General features: G+C 32.0%; 4 protein-coding genes across 5 annotated transcripts; 2 read left to right on the top strand and 2 right to left on the bottom strand.

The window, feature by feature from the left end:
- Positions 1-364: 364 nt before the first annotated feature.
- LOC17886652 (serine/threonine-protein kinase ATM) lies at positions 365-3,496 on the bottom strand. Its single transcript, XM_006293237.2, has 2 exons — positions 3,288-3,496; positions 365-3,062 (listed from the first exon to the last, which is right to left on the bottom strand). Exon 2 carries the CDS (start codon positions 3,058-3,060, stop codon positions 586-588), a length of 2,475 nt encoding a protein of 824 aa, XP_006293299.1. The 5' UTR covers positions 3,061-3,062; positions 3,288-3,496; the 3' UTR covers positions 365-585.
- Positions 3,497-13,224: 9,728 nt separating this feature from the next.
- LOC17886869 lies at positions 13,225-13,716 on the top strand. Its single transcript, XM_006292078.2, has one exon. It carries the CDS (start codon positions 13,332-13,334, stop codon positions 13,557-13,559), a length of 228 nt encoding a protein of 75 aa, XP_006292140.1. The 5' UTR covers positions 13,225-13,331; the 3' UTR covers positions 13,560-13,716.
- A 386-nt stretch (positions 13,717-14,102) lies between these two features.
- Positions 14,103-17,963, top strand: LOC17886657 (betaine aldehyde dehydrogenase 2, mitochondrial). Its single transcript, XM_006290881.2, has 15 exons — positions 14,103-14,279; positions 14,667-14,809; positions 14,906-14,986; positions 15,067-15,215; positions 15,440-15,532; positions 15,611-15,734; positions 15,855-15,920; positions 16,037-16,103; positions 16,192-16,268; positions 16,665-16,778; positions 16,912-16,989; positions 17,080-17,231; positions 17,326-17,386; positions 17,492-17,598; positions 17,727-17,963. Exons 1-15 carry the CDS (start codon positions 14,171-14,173, stop codon positions 17,815-17,817), a joined length of 1,512 nt encoding a protein of 503 aa, XP_006290943.1. The 5' UTR covers positions 14,103-14,170; the 3' UTR covers positions 17,818-17,963.
- Positions 17,964-18,065: 102 nt separating this feature from the next.
- On the bottom strand, positions 18,066-20,710 carry LOC17887268 (E2F transcription factor-like E2FE). Of its 2 annotated transcripts, none has more exons than XM_023782496.1 (11): positions 20,362-20,710; positions 20,209-20,276; positions 20,072-20,124; positions 19,914-19,991; positions 19,756-19,827; positions 19,553-19,664; positions 19,279-19,346; positions 19,113-19,185; positions 18,943-19,004; positions 18,448-18,850; positions 18,066-18,348 (listed from the first exon to the last, which is right to left on the bottom strand). In XM_023782496.1, the coding sequence occupies exons 1-11, from the start codon at positions 20,487-20,489 to the stop codon at positions 18,248-18,250; spliced, it is 1,218 nt and encodes a 405-aa protein (XP_023638264.1). In that variant the 5' UTR covers positions 20,490-20,710; the 3' UTR covers positions 18,066-18,247. The 2 variants fall into 2 exon arrangements, with proteins under 2 accessions (XP_023638264.1, XP_006292160.1); XM_006292098.2 differs by having other exon boundaries at positions 19,756-19,809; positions 20,362-20,707.
- Positions 20,711-22,507: the final 1,797 nt, after the last annotated feature.

The following is a 22,507-nucleotide window of genomic DNA, read 5'->3' as shown; positions in this document are numbered from 1 at the left end:
TTCATAACAATGCCTTCCCTTTTGTATATTAGTATGTATGTGTTCTCCTCAAAGCTTCTTTATTGTTTTATCTCGTCGATTTGTGTCTTTGTCTATCATAGAGAAATCAATGCTACTCGGGCAGTCGGGCTAATGATTAAGGGACTTAGTGTTCATTTCGACTATTGTACTTCTATGTTAAATACTTTGATTTGATTGAGAAGTGAATAAGGTAGAACAGAGTAGGGAACTTTTCAAGATATTCAATTTCTCTCTATATGGAACATATTCTAGAGAGAGATCAAGAGAAATTGAAAGTAATCATCTATATGTACAAACGAAATACTTCAGTTTCTTGTTGGAAAATATTCAAGTAGTCAAGAACTGAGCTGAAGGGTGGAGATTATAAACGCTATCAACGAAAAAGCTGAAGAAGTTATTAGAATATTGCCAATATCTTCTATTATCTAATCTTAGTCTAGAACTACCGTCAAACTAAAGACTGAAACACACAGGAACCCAATTCATATGATGGGATACAAAAGTTACAACACATGGTACAATAGAAAGCCTGAGAGAATCACATTGACGTATGTTAGGGATTGTTCAGGAAGAAGAAGAGCTCGGCATAGAACTAACCTTTTCCAAAAGCCCCGTGATCTCGCTTTTCAGCTTTGCCTTAGTCTCTCTTGATAAACTATCCCCGGAATTCTCCAGCATCGCTGTCATCATCAACAGATTCTGCCTCATTGACTCCACACTCGTCGGTATACTGTTCGGTTTCGGTATGGGACTAACATGTGAGATTACCGGCATTCGCGGGGCTATGTTTCTTTGAACGGTTATCAATTTCTGCTGTAACTTGAAACTCAATAAGGTTTCACCATATGGGTTAGCTTTCTCTAAGCTTTTAACTGCTTCTATCGCATCGGCACTACTCACAAAGGCAACCTGTGCACCATTAAGTCCTTCTGAAACGTGTGTTTCAGAAGAATCCAAAGGACCAAACGCAGAAAATGTCGAGGTTAGGTCGTCTCTTGAAGGCATTGACACTTGGGAGGAAAATTTTAAGAAGAGGATTGTGATTCCTCTAGTTACTCCATTAGGTATCCCCTCTTTTCTCCGACGTCTTCTGCGCTGTGGAGGCTCAACTTGAGGCATAACCGAAGTTGGCTCTGTAATCATTCCATTTAAATCAGGGATACCAGTACTGGCATGTGCAACTATTGGAAGCTCTTCTGCATTCTTCCTCTTCCTTCCTCTCTTTTTCTTCACTGAACCAGTGAAAAGGTCTGCACTCGTAAAGAATCTTTCTGAATCTGGCAGACTAGAAACAAACTGAGTTCCTGAGACTCCATGAGTTGAACACGGAGCTGTCACCTGAAAGTTGAGGATCATAGATCTTGGTGTCTTCTCCTCTTGTGGGTAGACATTGGGCGGCATTAACATCTCAGGTCTTTGCAAATGCTCATATTCTGCATTACCTAAAGCATTACCTCCGCTGTTCAGGTCAGGTACAAGTGTAGCAGCGGGTCGGCTGAGTGTGTCTCCTGTAGTAGCTTTCCCGTCTGGAAATTGAACCAATGGTGTATCTTGGAAATCTTTCGAAAACGGCTCATTAACAACAGAACTAGACAAATCTGAGTGACCAATGATATGATTGATCTTTGTCTTCCCTGAATTCTTCGTCTTTGAGGCCTGGTGCTCATTATCTGGAGTTGAAGCACAATTAAGAGAAACGACCTCTAACTTCTCTGATATCTGCGACTCGAAGGTCTTCTTCTCAGTATCAGCAACTGAAACACCACTGAAAAGCTCGATCTTTGACTTCCCTATTTTCTTCGAGTTTGAAGTTTTCTGATGAGTACCACGATTTGCATTTCTAGCTAACATCAAATCCTTGAAACCAGCCATGTTAGCCAACTGCATCTTGTAAGCATTTTCATCATGAAACACAGAAATTCTGAATTTGGAGAAGAACCACTCAAAGAGACCAAACTTTTCGGTCTCTTGTGAACAATTCTGGTCCACAGCAAGCAGCTTGAGTTTAGATATCAAATCAGAAGAAGGCACATTTACTAGATGGTCTCTAGCAGACACATTGTCAACCTCACTTACAAACTTCCTAAACCAATCTTTCCGAAACCTCTTTCTGCTATTACCTGCAACAACTGATGGAGAACCAGCGAACTGACTATCATTCATCTTAGCAGTGAAACTTTTCCTACCCTCATTTTCGTGTAGCTGGCTCATTGGTATCTGCTTGTGCCCAAAGAGAGTATAAAAAGCCGATAGCCGACACTGCATAACTGTAGACTCAAGTACCCCAGCATTCAACACACATTTCGCAATATCCTTCAGCTGAGTGACAAACTCTTTGGGTTCCAACCGATCGACAGCGAATTCACGCAGTATCAAAGGCTTGTTCTTCCGAGTTGGTACATTTTGGGCTGAAACTATTGCATTGCCATCAGCAATGCAAGAACAAGTCATATCAAGTTTTAACGAGTTGCTCAACAAGGACATAGCTTTCTCTACAGCAGCGAAAAACCCTACATCGTTTCTTTGATTCAATACTTGCTCAAAGCTCTCCTTGAAAGGCTTCAACTTCGAAGATGCAAACCATGAAACAAGATGGCTCTGACCAATGTACCTAACCATAAAACTCTCCTTTGCATCAGCTTTGAAATCAACCACTTCTCCTGGCCACCATTTCTTGTATTTATTCATCACCCAGACAAGATTCCCAACCAGAAACTCCTGAGTTTGATCCTCTCTGTACCCATTTCTTTTAACCAGTCTCTCATTCGTACCATTAGATTCAAAGACACTTTGAGAACAAATACCAGTTACAGAACCACTAAAATCAACAACAAGTGATATATTCCCTCCAGAGACTTCAATCTTCCTCACTTTATCACCACCTTCGTCTTCCTCTTCCATTAACGCCTCCTTAACCGGACCTTTCCCATCGCATTTCAAACCATCCACAACCAAATCTCCAGAACCTGAACCCACTAGACTAGATTCCTGACTAAATGCTCCTCTTAGGGTTTTCTTATCTGGGTTTTGAGATTTCATCACTGCACCCAGAAAAATAAACAAAAACAGACAATCTTTTTGCATCAGGACTCCATATTTCTCATATTATCTTCACCAAAGATCAATTGTTCAAGCATAAGAAAAACAAAATCAAATCAGGAAAATGAATGAAACCCTTGAACAATAAATGACAAACAGATGAAACCCAAAAAAAAAAAGAGTGAACTTTTTCCATGGAGAAGAAATTAACAAACAACAAAAGTTACCTGGGAGGAGAAATAAAAGAAATTTCAAAATTTTCGTTGGATCAAATGTTTTTTTTTTTCTCTTTGTGTTCACACAGGTGAGGTCAAGCAATGTGAGTCCTGTAGAAGCGCAACTGAAATTGTGTGAGAGGTGAGTGAAGTGTGTGACAAAGAGAAAGAAAGAGAGAGAAGTGTAAAATGTAGCGTACGGGGTCTTCGTCGTCTTCGTTTGTCGTCGGTGAGAGATTCTTTTCTACGTATTACTTACTACTCTCGTTCATCTCATTCGAGTCAAGTAGAGAGTGTGCGTCAGCGTTATACAGCTTAAACCGGAAATTAATTTAATAACCAAAAACCGTATAATTTAACAGTAAACCGAAACTGTCTCACCGATAAACACGAGGCCACTTCAACTTCCCTTCACTAAGAGCATCCTTCAATTGTAGGACGTTAATGTGTGTATGATATGATTAATTTAGTAATAAATTTGAAAAGTGTAAAGTTTAAGATTTGTATTTTTGTTTTTTGTTTTATGTAGAAATATTGGTAGGTTATTAAGTTGTGTATATTAGAATAAAAATATCAATTAATAATTTTAATTATTAAAAACATAATAACTATTGCAAAATAAAAAATTTAAAAATATATATGAAATACAATTATTGCATATATAACATAAAACACAATTAATTTAAACTTGTTTATTTCAACTTTTTCCAAATTTTTTCTTTATCACAAATATTTATTTCAACACTGCTCAGAAACTGTCACGTCACCATCTCTTAAACATTTTTTATTATTATACGATATGATATCTTATATTTTAATTAACATTTATATTTAAATTAAATCTCTAATTCATCTAAGATATTTTTAAGATCCTACCATTAATGATGCTCTTACCAGTTAGCAATACGCAAATCTATTGTTTCTGTTCATTAAAAGCTTTTTAAAAAACATTTTCAAAATAAATTATATATAACAGAAAGAAAAGCACTAATTTTTTTTAAGCAATTTAATTAATTGATCCAAAAAAAACTCTTCTAAAAATATATAATTTAAACAATGGTTATAAACTTTTAGAAAATATAGTATAAATTTACCAAAATGGATATATAACTAATACAATAGATTGATATGGATTATAATTTTTCAAAAAATAATTTTCATGTCTACATTGTTTCAAACTTTACAAAAATTGAGATATAGGTGTCCAATCCGCAAAGAGTAATTTGTTTAGCAAAATATGGGAATTGGCTCCTTATGCTAGATCATTGAGATGATCTCTATATTTTGAATCTGTTTACCCATGAGATGAACAATTTACCTCCGAGGAGTCACAATGTCATTCAATCACTAAAAGTCGCTGAAGAAATAGAAGGACGAATAGGAGACTTAGATACATATTGTGACTACATGCAGAATCTTACAACTTGGGGAGGTCCACTAGAGTTAAATGCCGCAGCTTGTTTGTTCCGGAGAGACATATATGTTTATTCGATAAGCAAAAATGATTTCCTACAATTTCAATTAAGTTGAATGTATGCTGAAGAGAAAATATTGTAAGCTAACATTCTATTTGTTGCAGCGATCATTTTCACCGCCATAACACTTCTCTGCCTCTGGCTCTGGACTGGCAGCTCTGGCTCTGGAACTCATAGAATCCTCCGGTAAGTTTATAGTTGATACCCTCTTTTAATTCAATTTACCATCATTTATAGTGGAAGGGTGATTTTGTTTAAAGTTGTTAATACTTTAATTAATTTAATTTTAATTATATGATTAGTTTAATTTTAAGTAACTTTTATGACTTTTTCTAGTCGAGTTCAAAATATAAGTATTTATAGAACAAAGATAAATTATATCAAATATATAAGTATTTATAGAAAATGTAACATATTCTTATTTTATCATAAAAATCTGATTGGTAAATAAATATGAATGTAATAAAATAGATAGAAAATGCCCTATTCTTGATTAACATTATAAAAAAAAAAATCAAAAGGTTGGATCATACCAAAATATTAGTTAAATAATTTCCAATACTTGAAAAGAACGGTCCAAGCTGTATGTATACATATTGTCTATCTTAACAGTTTTGAAGTACATTTTGTACTAAAATCTATTTTGGATTATAACCTTTTATTTTGTAATATTTACATAATCAAACTCTTGCCATTTGAATAAATAACAAAGCTTAAAAGTAAGTTTTGTAATTAAATCCCAAACAAATCAAAATTGGTAATTAAATCACAAACAAATCAAAATTGGAAACAAATATTTATTACATCAAATTTTTTTCTAAAATCTCTCTAATAAATCGAATCTGTCTAATATATTTATATTATCTTATTTGCTTTTAATTTATATTATTGTTAAACATATGTATAATAAAAATACAAATTATTTTCCGCAGATTTTGCACTTTCAATTTTTGAAAACGGACGCATATTACTCAATCGATAAATGAAAAAATATATGTATAAAGTTTATACAAGGTATATAATTTTAGATAATATTTCAAATCCATTATAAATAGACTAATATGCTCGTTCCCAACTACAAATGAGCATGACGATTGATTTCTCAGGCATCCAAATTAAAAACTTTATTCGGCTTAATCCGAATCTTTATTTAAGAAAAATAAAAGTTTTAAAAAGTTTGAAAATATTATATTTTTTTAAAAAAATTAAAATATTAGAAATCTTAAAACTTTTAAAATTTTCAAATATTATAATATTTAATTTAAGCTTTATATAATATTTCAAATATTTAAAATATTTAAACTCTACAAAACATTAAAATATTATTAATATTTTAACTCTAAAAAATATAATAATATTGTACATAAATATGATTGAACGGTTTTGAATTAATATGATTGTATTTTTTTTATGATGAACCTATAATCCAGTTGGAATTATATTTTGCATATCTGTCATTACTCCTTAAGATTTTTACAAAATTTATCACACAACTAACCCTAATCGTTTCTTTCCTATTTATGTATGTATATATTTTCATTGCCAACATAACACATCATTCTAACGTTACTTTGTCTTACCTTCATGTTTTTCTCTTCTATCATAACGATACCTGAACTGAGATGATTTGAATTCATGTGATGATAATGGACGAAGCACAACGACCTATGTTAATTTTATTTTGTATATCTTTTGTCAAGTGTTTTATTTTTTTGAATATGTTTTAGGTTTTAATCATTTTATTTCGTATAAATATATATATATATATATATATAATATAAAAAATCATGCAAATATTAAATATTTTTTGATAATTTTATTTTAACCTCTCATGTATATATATAAATATATATATATATATATATGATATTATAAATACTATAATAAAACAATTTAAAAATGGATACTAAATTGCTAAACTTTAAACGGACTACGGGTTAAGTCTACAAATCACTAAAATTAAAGTTTTTTTTTGTAGAACAAAATATATACTAACATATTAATCATATAAATTTGATACTAACTTTTAAAAAACCTGTGAAAGTATTTCGATACTTTTTACTAATTTTGTTAAAATTAATGTAATCAAATTGTAATGTTATCTTATGTGTTATAAAATATAGAGCTTACGTTTAATCATAATTAATATGTAATTGTTTTCATATATTATATTTTTTTATAAAACAGTTATGTATATAATAAATAATTTTATTCCAAGAACAATTCAAACAAACTCATTAAAGGTGAATATGAAGGGAAAAAGGTGAATATTTTGGCAATTAATTTAACTAATAACTATAGTGAAAATATCAATTAATTTTGTATCATTTTGTTTTCACATCTCATCAAACACTAACAAGATACTGCATATACCTTTATCAAACAATATGTATTTTGGTGGAATAAAACAATATCTAATTAGTTGTAAAGTTTCCATTTTACCTTGATGAAATATATGTATATATATACTCTAATTTGATAAAACAATTTAAATATAGAATTTTTGAGAAATACTCCTTTTAGTGTACCATTTTCAAATATACCCTCTTTATTTATCTATTTTCAAAAATATATCTGTTTAAATATGAAAAATTATAAGTTTTATATGGTTTATAAGGTACTTCTATATATTTACTCTATTTATGAAAGATATATCAAATTTTATACACATATAAAGGTAATTTGTGTATATATTTATAAGCTTACACACATATTTGGATAAATTTTAACATTTTTAGTGGTTTTTTTTATAAAGTTTGAAAATGGGGTATTTTTAAATAGTTGTATTTGAAAAATGGTATTTTTCAGATACTTAAAACTGTTTTCTAAATCACAAATTAGGATTTATAAAATATGGGAAATAAGATGATTATAATTTATGCACAAAAGAATGATATTATGTTCAAGTAAAGAGAGAAAAAATGATTCCAAAATGTTATAATATATTTATGTATTTAATGAAATATTGATTTGCGTAGATTTTGGAGAGATTTAAGGAGAATAATTTTGTCAATTGTTTGTATTAAATATTTTTAATATTTGTTTTTTAAAAATAATAAGAAAAAACAATTAATGTAGTGGCATGCTATTGTAAATAGCTTGAAAACCAAGAGTTTTTTTTGCAAAGTGCTGCAAAAATGTTATTATAGATATTTACTAATAAGACCTAAATAAAATTGCTGACATATTAGCACTTTTGAGAGGAAATTCTCAACTTCAAGAAAACTTTATATAACTTCATTCTTTCCTTATTTATTCTTCTCAATTGTTTTTCTTGGTTTGGTAATACTAAAACCCTATATGTAGATTTTTAAGAGAAAATGGCAGAAAGAGAAATGCATTTGAGGTTGCTTTTGCAAGAAAGAAAAAAAAAAACCTCATTCTCTTTGTCTCTGGTTTCAAGGCATTGCCTTTACTGAGTTTCATGATTTTGATTCCTCTGTCATTTACCCCTTTTTTATTGTCCTCTGACTCTCATCACTTTAAAAATTTAAAAGGATAAGTACTTATGGCATATGCATTATGCAAGGCATGGACTGCCGAAAACTATCCTCTTTAACTTAACCCAATAAAGCTTACTGTAGGTTTTTAGTAGCAATTTAGTAATCTATTTACTCCTCAAATACAGTCACCAACAGCCTTTTTCTAATTCAGTCAGTAAATTTAGTTGACTAGAAAGACAAAGACAAATTCCTTTCAAAATTTATTAACTTGAAATAAATAAAAATAGATCGTGAGAGTTAGGGTAGGATCAGTAACATAGTGATTAATATGGTATTGACTAAATTACAATTTATTTTTACCCGGAATTAGTTTTTTAGATTTGAGTGTACACCTTTGGACACCAAAATTGATGTTGAAAAAGCTAAGAGTACATTTTCCACATAGTTGGACCAAACCCTCCAAACAATGTCTCAAATTACACTAGACATAGCGAAGACTACATCAGTATATCTACTCGTAGTGTAAATATTTACACAAATTGTGAAACACGAACCAATACGATGAATTAGCTATATATCGTACGTAATACACTATGACGCAATGACAATTTAGTATATTAGTAATTACAACTTAGAAACTCTATGAGACTATGAGTATCATGTCAAGTTTGGTGTGGGATATTATTAATCAAGTAAAAGTAGGGAAACAAAGCACTGAGATTGAACTGAAAAAGTTGGTTAATGGACACTCGACATAATGTTTTTGCATATGGAAAGAATATCCATGTGCTTTTCGAATAAGCCCGATCGATCATAAAGTTTTTGATCCATCCTTTAACTTTTTTTTTCTCGTTACTTTTTGAATTTAAATGAACTTACAAATAACACATATTGGTGACTGGACTACATGATCAACAAACATCGATTACGTGAAAAAAAAAAAAAAAAACACATCAATTGAAAGAGAAAAACGAAATATGTTGATGAGTTGCATGCGTAATAGACCAATTATACTTTATACTGTCTGAATAATAAAAATGTGTATTCTTTTGCCCCAAGCTCTGGCTCGAATATATTGGAGATTGAAGGATTTGTGTTACTCCACACTTTAGAGTAGAATTTATTAAAGATTCATAACATCAAAAAGGAATTACAATTTATATATATATATATATATATATATATATATATATATATATATATATATTTATCAATTCGTGGTATAACATGGTCTTTTTAGGTTAGATATTTTGATCTTTTAATAGTAACCTTTTTCTTTATATATATAACCATTGTATATTTTAGACTGAAGTTTATACTCTATATACACTATTCCATGAAATGAGTAAATAACCGGGTATTTTTTTGTTATATACTTAAGACATTGTGCAAGATTAAGCAGTTTTTCTTTTTTACTTAAGAAGATATATGATGTTGTGTTAAGGAGATTTGTTAGAGCCAACATTGTAGCTATGACTTAAAAGAAAAAATGGAATTAACCTATATTTCCACAAAATAGAAAACAATATCTGTTTACATCAATTACATAAAGCTCGATTCGATCAAGTTCCGCTTATTTACGGAATGCAAGAATCGCAACATTAACAAAAATAAGTTTTTTTTTGTGGTAAAAACAACAAAAATAAGTTGGACAACACAAAATTACAAAGAAAAAAGAAAGAGTAAAATACTACACACATATATTATTTATATATATATATATATATATATATATATAATTATTTTAGATTGTCGCTCAAAGGCCAAAGGAGTTAAGTCAAACTTGGTTGCAAAATCGTCCATGGCAAAACAAAGTAATTCATATACATATAAGATGGTAAAGTTTTGAAATAACAGATAATATACAAAACCTTGTTTCTTTAAATTATGCCCATTTTTCTTAACTATGAATTTTATTTTCTTGATATCAAACTATGAAATACATTTTTGGAAAAAAAAGACATCAAACTAAGAAATGAGATTTTGGTTGATATTAATCAAAATATGTGGTAAAAAAATAAAATAAAATAAGCTTTCCTCGTGGAACATTGGATAGGCAATTGAAAAAAGTTTTAATTACCCCTATGTCACAAAGGCATATGTGTCTCTCTATCTATCTCCTCATGAATAGAGAGAGAAAAGCTCAAGGGCATTAAGATAGGGTTAGGATATTTCGAAGCCCACAAAAAGAAAAAAAAAAGAAAAAAAAAGAGAGAAGCTAGAAAACATTTTGTTCAAAGTAGTAATGATAATTTTCCTCCCCTACCTCTGACTTCTCTTCATACCTCATCATCATTACAACCTCACTCTTCTCTCTCTCTCTCTTCCCCTTCACTTTAATTCCCAATATCATGATGATAGTGATGATGGTAATTCATGTTCATCATCTTCGTCGTCTTCTTCTCCTTCTTCTTTCTCTTCACCTCCCAAGTCCCAATACCCAAGAAGAAGAAGACATCAACAACACACAAACCAAAGATCAAGAATCCCAAGAAAAAGAAGATGAAATAGTTGATAATTATTCTTATCATCATCACCATCAAGGTTTTAAGATTAGGGTTCACTTCCTTATCTCTCTGATCTACTTTTTCATTTAGATCAGTTCTTGATCGATCATCATCATCATATGTTTGTATCTTTCATCCATCCACGTGTGCGTACGAGAACCAGAAAGGGGAATCAAGCGTCTCGGTCCGATCCTTCGCTGCTTCAAAGCGATCTTTCATCTTGAAAGTCACCAAATCAAGTGTGTGTTTTTGTCATCTCTCTCTCTTGTCTTTTTATTTTTGTGTTTCCTTTTCTTAATTTCGACATCCTTTTGTATCTCTATTTCCTTCTTCTTTTTATTTCCCGATTGGTATTTTTGTTTGACTTATTATTAGATTTATGAAATCTACTACATGTATCACTATATCCTATGTTGTTCTTCCGAATTCTACTCAAGAAATCAAATCCCATAGATATAATGGTTATTTATTTTGGAAGATGTTATCATGTAATTGCTTGGATCGATGAAATCTAACACAAGGTAACAAATCAACGATTTATCATATTTTACTAGAACATACAAGTAGCGATTCGTTAAGAACATATAAGTATGTGTATATATACTGAATTAGTTCGTGGAGTTGGCATTAATGGTGCGTGTAAACACAAAGAAAGTGGTGTATGTTTCCATGAAATGTAGAATATGAAGCATGTTCATGTTCATGTCATATGCATATACAACATCGATCTTGTCTATATAATAGATCATTCCTTACATACAAATGATTGTGTCGCTTGGTGTAACAGTCCAAAAAGTTATGATGGCTAAGTTGACGAAGAAATGTGTACGAACATAAATGCATTTACACACAGAAGTTAATTTTCTCGTTGATATTTGAAAATGATGCACACTTGCACAGTATGTATTTTACTCGGGACATCATTTCTATTGCTCTAATTTGTTTTTTTTCGGTTTTGTCTCTGCACACAATCGAATATAAAATTTATGTTTTTGTCTTTGATCTCTCATATAAACTTTTACGTAAACATTTGAAACATACATATATCACAAACACGTTCATAATAAAAATAATGCGATGCTCGAACTGGTATTTAGATTTGTTTTAATTGCACGTACAATATAATAGACCATAAGGTTTCATTTTGGGTTCCGGTTTAAGAGAAACAAATTTCCAGAAAAAAAAAAGAAGAAGAAGAAGTAAGGTATTGAGTATGAAGATAGCATTTTGGAGGTTTGGAATTTGGATGATTATTTTATAGTACCTTAAAAAGAGTGTGACTATAAAAGTTGTTATAGACAATACCTTTTAAAAAAGTGACTAAAAGTTGTTTAATGTCTATATATACCAGTTAATTTGACCTGTCTTGCTTAATAATTAATGGTTAAACAAAAATCTGAAACTTCAAAAGTGAATATTTTTCATTTTTATATTGCACAAGCAGTCAAGCACAGCTATCAAACAATGATAATTTTAAAACTAAAAACGCATGAAATATCTTATAGGAGTATTTATTAACAATTGTTGTACTATAGATTAAAAGAAAATAACATTGTAATCTTAAATACTCATTTGATTATTGAACAAAAAGGGATTTAAATATGTTTGGGAACAATACTTGTAGAAAAGATGGGATCCAGTTTTTAACTATTCATATTCAGTTTTTAACATTTAACTATACCGTCTTATGTTTTGCTTGTTGCAATTGTTTATACAGTACTTTACTTAGATGTAATATTTTATTTATTCGTTAATAATCCTTGTATCTATTTGAATATATTTAGCTTTGTTAAAAAACATACTGATCCCTAAATTGTTTGCACATTACGGATCTATAGAACAAAAACTCCAAAAAAAAAAAAAAACCATAACATATGTACTGTAGCTATGTTTAGATCGGACCGGGTATGAGAATATGTAATCCCAATAAAAATTGGACCGGGCCTTGCAAATTTTGAACCGAACTAGACCAGGCTTGCCTGACCAACCATGACTATTTATGCATGTAAGTAAGCTGTAAACTATGAATAATCAAAATCAAACCCACCTGAACCCATCGTTTGGTAATGTCAAATATGTGAACATACATTGTCCCAATATACAATATGGGGTTTGATCAGTGTGTTTGTCCACATCTAATTAGTGACGTGTGGTTAAAGTTGGGTTTTTTTGCTAATCAGGAAACAAATTCGTAGAAAGAAAGATATTAACTGCATTTGTTGGTGAAGAAGTCAAAACTAAACAATAAAGTCAAAAGATACCACAAAATTGCATTTAATTAAATTACACAATTACACAAATTCTAAATAGAGAAGATTAAGATTACTTCTTCTACTTTATCATAAAAACACTTTATCAAAAGAAAAAAAAGAAGATTACTTCTTCTTCTATGTTTCTTTTAATTAAATTTACACCAATAATTAAGATTATAGTAGCTTTTTTTAATTTATCTTTTTGGTCAAACATTAGCTTTTTATTTTGTTTACTTCTATAAAACACACATAAAATTATTTCTCTAACCCTACCAAACCTTATAAATTGTGTGCCTTTGTTATATTAATCACAAATAAAATCACATTTTTCTCACCTAATCATCAAAACTTTTTCTCTCTCTCTCTCTTTCTATACAAAATGGAGAAAAATTCATGGGCGGATCAGTGGGACAACAAACAATCATCATCATCGGGAAAAACAACGGACGGCGGAGGTGCGTCGGCGAAATACAAAGAGAAGGTGGAGGCTGGATTAGGGAAGACGAAAGCTGCGGCGACTTCGGGGCTGAAGAAAGTGAAGATAGGAACGTCTTTGGGTCTTAATTGGGTTAAAGACAAATACAACAAGTCCACCACTAAGAATTGATATATTCGTATCTCTTTTTCTTGGATTTTACATATTTGTCTTCTTCTTTTTGTTCTTTATTAAACAAATAAAAATCTGTATTGATTCTTGCTTTATTTTTTTATGATCGGAGAGATTATATAAGACTTTTGAATATTGATTTGGTGCGATCGTTTTAGGTGAATTGTTTGACTTCTGAAGTTTGGATAGATTAAGGAGTAATAAAACTCAAGAAAAAAAAATAAGAAAAAAATTCTGAATAAATTTTGATTTTGTTTAAGGAAGAAAAATAATAATTAACTCTAGATTTATATTTTGTGCTACGTGTTCAAGATTTCATGATTACAATAGTATATTAACAGAAAAAAATAAAAATAATACTTATATTTGAAGGAAATAATTTAAAATATTGAATAATTAAATTTACTGTCTTAATAAAATTTGTAAAAAAAGGAAACAAATTATGCAATTTATCTTCAATTTTTATTTTTATATAGAACTATATTTATTATAAAAAGGTGTGTCAGATTTGAGTTGGAGATATCATTAAGAATTATAAAAAAAAAAAAAAGGAAATTCAACGATCCGTTTACTCCCTTTCTTTCACCACCTCTACTAGCAGAGACGAGAGTATGGCGATTACGGTGCCGAGACGACAACTCTTCATCGACGGTCAATGGACTGAGCCTGTTCGCCGTAATACTCTCCCTGTTGTCAATCCCGCCACCGAGGAGATCATTGGTACTTTTATAATTTCCCAATCATATATTACTCTGGGGACTTTTTGTTGTTTTGCTCACTTGTTTTTGAACTGGATCAATCGATTTCTCTGTTTAATCCTTCGTTATCGGAAGTACGCATTTCCCGATTTGCTATATACTTAGTTAAGAGAGCTTTGAATTTTTATCTGTTTGAGATGATCGTAATTTCTTCTCTGATGTTGGTTAATCCTTAGCTAGCTTCGGTTTTTTCTTGTTTATGAACTAGATCTGAAGTTGTTTTTGCGTTTGATCTGTGGAATTATATAGGAGGAGATAGAGATATGTTGTTGAAATCTTCTATTGTGATGATGGAGTTGCTTGTAGTGTTTTTAAGTTTCTTAAGCTAGGATTGGTGCTGTTTTTTTAGGTTATATTCCAGCTGCAACTTCTGAAGATGTGGAGCTCGCTGTGGAAGCTGCTAGGAGAGCACTTACTAAGAACAATGGAAAGGATTGGGCGAAAGCAACTGGGGCTGTTCGTGCCAAATACTTGCGTGCTATTGCAGCTAAGGTAGCAATGAGTTTAATAAATCTGTGTTCCTCTCTTGTTTCATTCTCTGTTAGCTGTTCTTCCTGGCAATAACAAAATGTATATATCCATATCCAGGTAATCGAGAGGAAGTCTGAGCTAGCTAATCTTGAGGCTATTGATTGCGGTAAACCCCTAGATGAAGCAGCATGGGACATGGTATTCTCACTTTGCTTTTCTTAACATTTTGGCCATTTTGTGATTCAAATGTCATATGTGGTTGCTTGTAACCCTTGCAGGATGATGTTGCTGGATGTTTTGAATATTATGCTGACCTGGCTGAAGGTTTGGATGCAAAGCAGAAGGCTCCTCTTTCTCTCCCAATGGATACTTTCAAGGGTTATGTTCTCAAGGAACCCATCGGTGTAGTTGGGCTGATTACTCCCTGGTATGTTTCGTTGATCATGTTCCTAGAACTACATTAATGGTAACAGATTTGAATCTAACCGAGTCCCTCAATTCACTGTATATAATTATTCTTTGTCGAGTTAGCCGGTTTAATTTTACATATTCAGATCACATTGAATCTTCCAAGTATTCTTTCTTCCTATTTGTATAGACCGTATGTTAGAAACGATATTCAGCAGCTAATAATTTATATATGCATTGAAGGAATTATCCATTACTGATGGCTGTCTGGAAAGTAGCTCCTTCACTTGCTGCTGGGTGCACGGCAATACTAAAACCTTCGGAGTTGGCATCCCTGTACGTATTTGATATTATGACTTAGCCAGTTCAACTATTAGTTCATGAACTCACCAATCTGATGCAATTTTACTTCAGAACATGTTTGGAGCTCGCTGATATTTGCCGTGAGGTGGGTCTGCCACCTGGTGTTCTTAATGTTCTGACTGGTTTAGGAATTGAAGCAGGTGCTCCACTGGCATCGCATCCACATGTTGACAAGGTTTGATATGTAGTCAGTTGTATCCTTACCAGTATCCTGAAAGTCAAACAATTCTAGATAGAGGATTTATTCTTATTTTGTCTAGGTTAGTTGAAGTATTGATATTTTAGGCTTTACCAGATTGTATTCACTGGAAGCACAACAACCGGAAGCAGTATTATGACTTCTGCTGCCAAATTGGTTAAGGTATGTCCAAGTGTCCTTGTTGCTTTCCTTTGGAACTAGTATGTATCTGGACTTCGTTTATTTTGACTATGAATTTTCGGGGTATGTGCATGAATTCTGTACTTTTCATTGCGCAGCCTGTTTCCTTGGAGCTTGGGGGGAAAAGCCCTATCGTTGTCTTTGATGATGTTGATATTGACAAAGGTGGGTACTTTTGGAACCTTAAGAAAACCATGCTATATGTATGCTAAGCTATTGGTTTAATTAGTGACTACACTTCTGTTCTAAACAGCTGTGGAATGGACTATGTTTGGTTGTTTCTGGACGAATGGGCAGATTTGCAGTTCCACATCTCGACTTCTCGTGCATGTAAGTGAGCAATAATCTGCAATAGTCTCTGATTATAAATTCTCCACCAAACTATACATGATATCTATTATCCTTTAACACAGCCAAAGCTGTTCTCTAGAGAAGCTATATGTTATAGAATTAAAGGTTTGCTATGGAAATTAAAGCATAGTTATGTAGTCTTCTCTAGTTATAAAATAAGTAGAAGATTTAACTTCTCCTTTCATGAAACCAGCAATGTAAAGGTACAAAATTTCAGTATATTTAATTGTAAGACTGACTATCACCAATTCGGATTGTGTATAAGTATCAATGATTATAGGACCTTGAACCCCTGATATAAGTAGGATAGAGAATGCTTTACTATACATCTTGTGTACTGTTGTTTTCATGAAATAAAATCTGGGAAAATGTCAGGAAAGGATTGCTGATGAATTTTTGGACAAGCTGGTAAAATGGACAAAGAATATTAAGATTTCAGATCCATTTGAAGAAGGCTGTAGGCTTGGCCCTGTTGTGAGCAAAGGACAGGTAATATTACTTAAAACAAAATTGATCTTCTCAAGAATCAACACCTTAATCCTCCAAAAACTCTCTCTTATCTATCAATTTGGGTTAATCACGAAAAAATTATAGTCAACTCTCATATCTTAATCCGATGCAGTACGAGAGAGTCATGAAGTTTGTCTCAAACGCTAAGAAGGAAGGTGCAACTGTCCTTTGTGGAGGAGCTCGTCCTAAGGTACATTACAGATATAGGCTAATCTTCTATGTCTGTCCAAATATTATCTAGAACCTGTAGCACTTACAATGTTATATTTATGTTTTGCAGCATTTAAAGAAGGGATACTTTCTTGAACCTGCAATCATTTCAAATGTGACTACTTCAATGGAAATTTGGAGAGAGGAAGTCTTTGGTCCTGCTCTATGTGTCAAAACATTCTCCACGGAGGATGAGGCAATTCGGCTGGCAAATGACTCTCAGTGAGTGTAGTTTTTTCTTCTTATCTTGAAGCGATGATGTATGAGATCGTATGAAGTTTGAGATCGTATGCCTGATTTTTTTTTCAATTTGCAGATATGGATTAGCCGGTGCAGTATTATCAAATGATCTGGAGCGGTGTGATCGTGTTAGTAAGGTGTGTATCTAGCTTTACTATCAATATTAACAATCAGTAACTGCGTGCATCTCATGATTAAACTTCGTCTCTTAAATTTATGAATCGTAATCATTGTGTTTTCAGGCTTTCCAGGCGGGAATAGTGTGGGTCAACTGCTCTCAGCCATGCTTCTGCCAAGCTCCATGGGGTGGAACCAAACGCAGTGGATTTGGTCGTGAATTGGGAGAATGGTAAGTCGCTTTCTTTTGCAATAAGTGTTGAGATGAAATTGTGTCCATGGTCATAAACCTTATTGGTTACAGAATTTGATTATTATTTGCCTTGTGTTGAATTGAAACATATATTTGCTTCCTTGCAGGGGACTTGAGAACTACTTGAGTGTGAAGCAGGTGACTCAGTATATCTCTGATGAACCATGGGGATGGTACAAACCTCCCTCCAAGCTCTGAGACAAACATTACTTCCTGATATTTCTTTAGAATATGTACCAAAATAAGAGTATACCAATAAAAGCAAGAGAGCCTTCTGTAAGACAATAAGAGAAATGGAATTGCTACTTAAAATTCTATAAAAATGGAAAATAAGATTTTTGTTTTTTGTTTCTCTCAAAACGATATATGCCATACATCTTGAAAAGTTGCACAAAACTGGCATCAGAATTGAGCAAAAGATGAATGCTACAGCCTACAGTAACTTCAGAAGGCAAAGAGGGTATGCGATCTGTGAATTAATGTTGGATTCTTGCAATTACAATTGTGAGGAGAAACTAAAACACAGTGATCAAAAGAAACGACTCTTAAAGCTCTATACGAATGATGATGTTCACAGGTAAGAGAAGAAGAAGAAGCAGAAGAAGAAGAAGAAGAAGAAGAAATAAATCTAACGGTGTTGCGATGTATTAGGTAATGGATTCTTCTGGGTGACTTCAGTGTACCATGTCTTCCAAGCATCCATGTAATGGGAAAAGAGGTCTTTCAAAACTGAAAATTGGTTAAGAACAGAGTTAATTTCAGGTGTTTGATTTATAGCAATCTCTTTTCAAATTGGATATCAAAATAGATGTGAATAAAACTATGCACCTTGATTTTGGTATGAGGGATGGTAATCCGAAACCAGATTCTCAACATCAAAAGCTCTCCTAGAGCTGTCCTCCAAACCAGCAGTTGAGTATGTGCCACTGCCTGGTGCAAAAGGACCAAACTGGTAACCTCTTGATCCATGTCTTGCTTCATGAGCATCAAAGCTTTTGTTATAAGAACTTTCTGGTGTTGAGTGTTTTTTCATCTTTACCCTTCTCTCGGTAGCATTTTCTTGGGACGAAGATGATGATTTGCTTCTTTTGACATTGACATTTGTAAGATCAGTTCCGAAAGCTCTCTTTCTCGATTCTATTTGCATCAAATCACTGCTCAGTGTGAACGTAGGCTCACCATTGTATCCTAACCACTTGAAAGCTGGTTTTCGAGAATCTAAGGTTTGAGTCTGTCACCACAGAAGAAAGTAGTTAGACTAATAAACAGCTACATAACATAGATGGTTCATGAACGCTGCAGCAATGAAATTTTTTGGTTTACCTTCTCAATGAGATTCATAGATGACAAGACATTCGCAATATCATAAAGCCGCCTCACTTTTGCTGCAGAAAAGTAATTAATGTATCAGCAAACACAGATCAATTTGCTTCAAGTGAGTATGCAACATAAGAAAAAAGTAGTCTGAAAGTCACAAGATGAAGATACATTACTTCGCATTATTGATGTATTGTGCGCATCACCAAGCAGTAACTTTGCAGCCTCCTCAAGGGAGATGATCCTAGCCTAAACAATTGAACACATTCAAAACAAAATCTTTAGTAACTTGGTGGAAAACACTGAAGTTCATAAAATGAAATCCTTGGTCTTCACACTTACTTCAGAGCAAACAAAGAGTTTGATAAAGTTCTGCGTAAGCAATCCTAAAGACTTCTCTCGTCGGTTATCTGTCACACATAACCAACCAACAAAATGTCAAGGAATCCACATTATATCTCATACGCCATATCTGTTCTTTGGCATCAAAGTCCAGTTCCACTTATATATATGACAAGAAGCCTGACTCTAACCTAGAGCTTGGCATATCTGTAAATCTAATTGCAACTGAACTAAACGCAAACACAATTAAGTACAACACATAAAAAAACAGTACCAATTTTTGACAAATCTGAAGATTGGGGAAGAGAGCCAGGTTTTGAACTATCAGTCTGGCTACTAGAATGAGGCTGAGAAGACTCTTCGTCATCATCCTCATCATCAGATCCCTGAAAGTACAGAACTTTAAACATTAGGACAATGAAGACAATCAAATTAAAGACCCAGAATAAAAAGAGAACCCATATCCAAATCACTTACTTTAACATTCTCATTGACATAGAAACGGTGAAAAGTGTCCTTAACCCCCTCTTCCTGCATCAGGAACACTTCCTATGAGACTTCACAAATCAAATTGCTACTTCTTACACAAAGTTGGGATTGAATCCGAATACATAACAAACAAAAAAGAAACTCACTTGTAGCTCCTTCAGAGCTCCTGGGATTGCGGCAAACCCTTTCCACGTATACTGATTCTTCGCTCTTCTTGTTAAAACCTAAATTAGACCAAACTCCTCTATAAGCAAAGATAACAAGAGAGATTTAAGAAATTGAAAAGTGGAGAAACAAATCTCACCCCAACACTCTCCAGAACATTAACAATATCATAGATTCGTCGTCTCTCGACACCTGTAAATAAACCCCAATCAGCAAATTAAGATGTCATCAGAAATGAAAATTACACAAAATCCCAAAACACAAAGTGGGCAATACCTAATTTGGAGGCAGCGTCGTCAAGCCCAATCATTTCAATCCCATCTCGATTATACAAAGCTAAGAAACTGAGATGAAGCAAAAATCAGAACAAACCCAAAAAGCGAAAAACTTTATAAAGAAACGAGATGGGTTTTGCAAAAAGGAACGAACTTGGTACAAAGAAGACCCAGAGACTTCTGTTTCCGACTATAGGAATGGTGTAAAGCAGATGAAGTCTCCGACATGGAAGAAGGTGAATAAACCACCATTTTGGATCTTTCCGGCGGTAGATCTGACATGATTGACGGAATCGATGGGTGATGAGATTGAGAATTTGGGATTGGGATTTTGGAGGGATTTTAAACCCCAAAATAAGGATTCGAAAAAAAGAGGGGGAGAATTTTGGGAAGATACGTTAAAAGCTTGAGCGCCAATTTGAATTCTTTGGCTCCTCCTTCCTCGTACATACACACTCCTTCCAAATTTTTGGTAAAGCTGAAACCTTTACGGTTTTGTTCTCGGTTCTGGTCTGAAATGTTTTCGGTTTTTAAATGTTTTTTTGCTCTGTTCGGTTATGAAAATTACTTACCATATGTTTCGGATTCTGTTCAACATTGTCACTTTTTATATTCCATAATCAGATTAGATACATTTTGAATCAATAATTATGGTAACAAAGTATTGAATACATTTCCATTTTGAATTCGAAAAGTAAAGTTGTAAGGGGTTTTGGTCTTGTACGATTTAACAGTGATTTGGTCTAAAATTTGGTTTTTGGTTTGACCTGGTTTATATGGTTTTGGCAAGTTTAAAGTTTAAACCTTTTGACTGTAATCTTTTTGATGAGAGTAATTAGACTATTAGTAATTACTATCAGATTCAGTTGGTTAAAATGCACTTTTTGCCTTGATTGGTGGATTAGTAGCTTACTTGGATAAGCAAAATCAGGGTCTATATTTGACTAATTATATAACCATTAATGAGGGTTTGTATTGACCCAAAATAAAAAAAAGTTGTTTTGTCCTACTTCATTAGCTAACTAAAAGTTTATGTATTTAATTTTGATTATTTATTTAAGGGAAATTGCACTCTATGTACTCCAATAAATGAAAAATTAAGTATTTGACATTAATGTTTTCTAAATTAGTTCTCTCTCATAGTTCCTTTGGCTGGACAAAAATACCCCTATATATGATAATAAATAGTTTAGCGAGATAACGTAATAAATATCAATAGTATAAATGATTCTAACTTCTACAATATGATACAATGATTCAATACGATAATAAATGATAAATCATAATAAATTCAAACTTATCATATAACTTATAATTTTATCGCGATACAATATCATTTATATTGTTAATAAATTTTTTAACATATTAAGTTTAACACTAAAAATTATTTAGCATATTAAGTTTATAAAGACGTCGTTAGAGTTTAGATTTTGTAATTAAACGAAATTATATTTTGGTTTGGGTTGACAAAATATTGGTTAGTATTTAGATTTTTTAATTAAACAAAATTATATTTTGGTTTGGGTTGACAAAAAATTAGCTAGGGTTTAGATTTTGTAATTAAACGAAATTATATTTCGGTTTGGGTTGACAAATAGTGGTTAGGGTTTAGATTTTGTAAATAAACGAAATATAATTTCGGTTTGGGTTGAAAAAATAGTGGTTTGGGTTAATAAATTTCCGCGATAACAGATTATTAACATGTTTAAAATTTTGGTTTGGGTTTGGGTTTACATGATAACAAAATATTAACATGTAATTAAACGAAAAATAATTTTGGTTTACGCTGTCAAAATAGTGGTTAGAGTTTATAGTAATAAGAGGTGAACAAAAAAGTTCACAATAGGGGTGAACCCAAGAATTGTTCTATATAATATTACTTAACATGTTATTGCTATTGTTGACATTCATTATTGTTTTATATATGGTATAGTAAATGAGTTAACACGGTAACTGTAAATTTATCACATAAATCATAAATTATCACGATTTAAAAAAATTAAACACGATATAATAATAAAATTATATGTATATATATATTGTTATCATTGTAATTCAATAGTTATTCATCTAACTAATAACATGATTTTACTTATGTATTTGATTAACAGTATCATCGATAATTAAATTATTATACCGCTAAATAATTTGTTAGATGCAAAAGGATATTTTTGTCCACTTATACAAATTGATGAGAGAGAACTAATTATACATTTATGAGTACTATATTCTTAATTTTTGAATCAACTGGGTATAGAAATTTAATTCACCCTTTATTTAATTTTATTATTTCTACACTT

Source organism: Capsella rubella, unplaced genomic scaffold, assembly GCF_000375325.1.
Source record: "Capsella rubella cultivar Monte Gargano unplaced genomic scaffold, Caprub1_0 scaffold_5, whole genome shotgun sequence".
Taxonomy (NCBI): Eukaryota; Viridiplantae; Streptophyta; class Magnoliopsida; order Brassicales; family Brassicaceae; genus Capsella; species Capsella rubella.
Note: the sequence above shows the minus strand (reverse complement) of the source record. Positions and strands in the feature narration are given on the sequence as shown.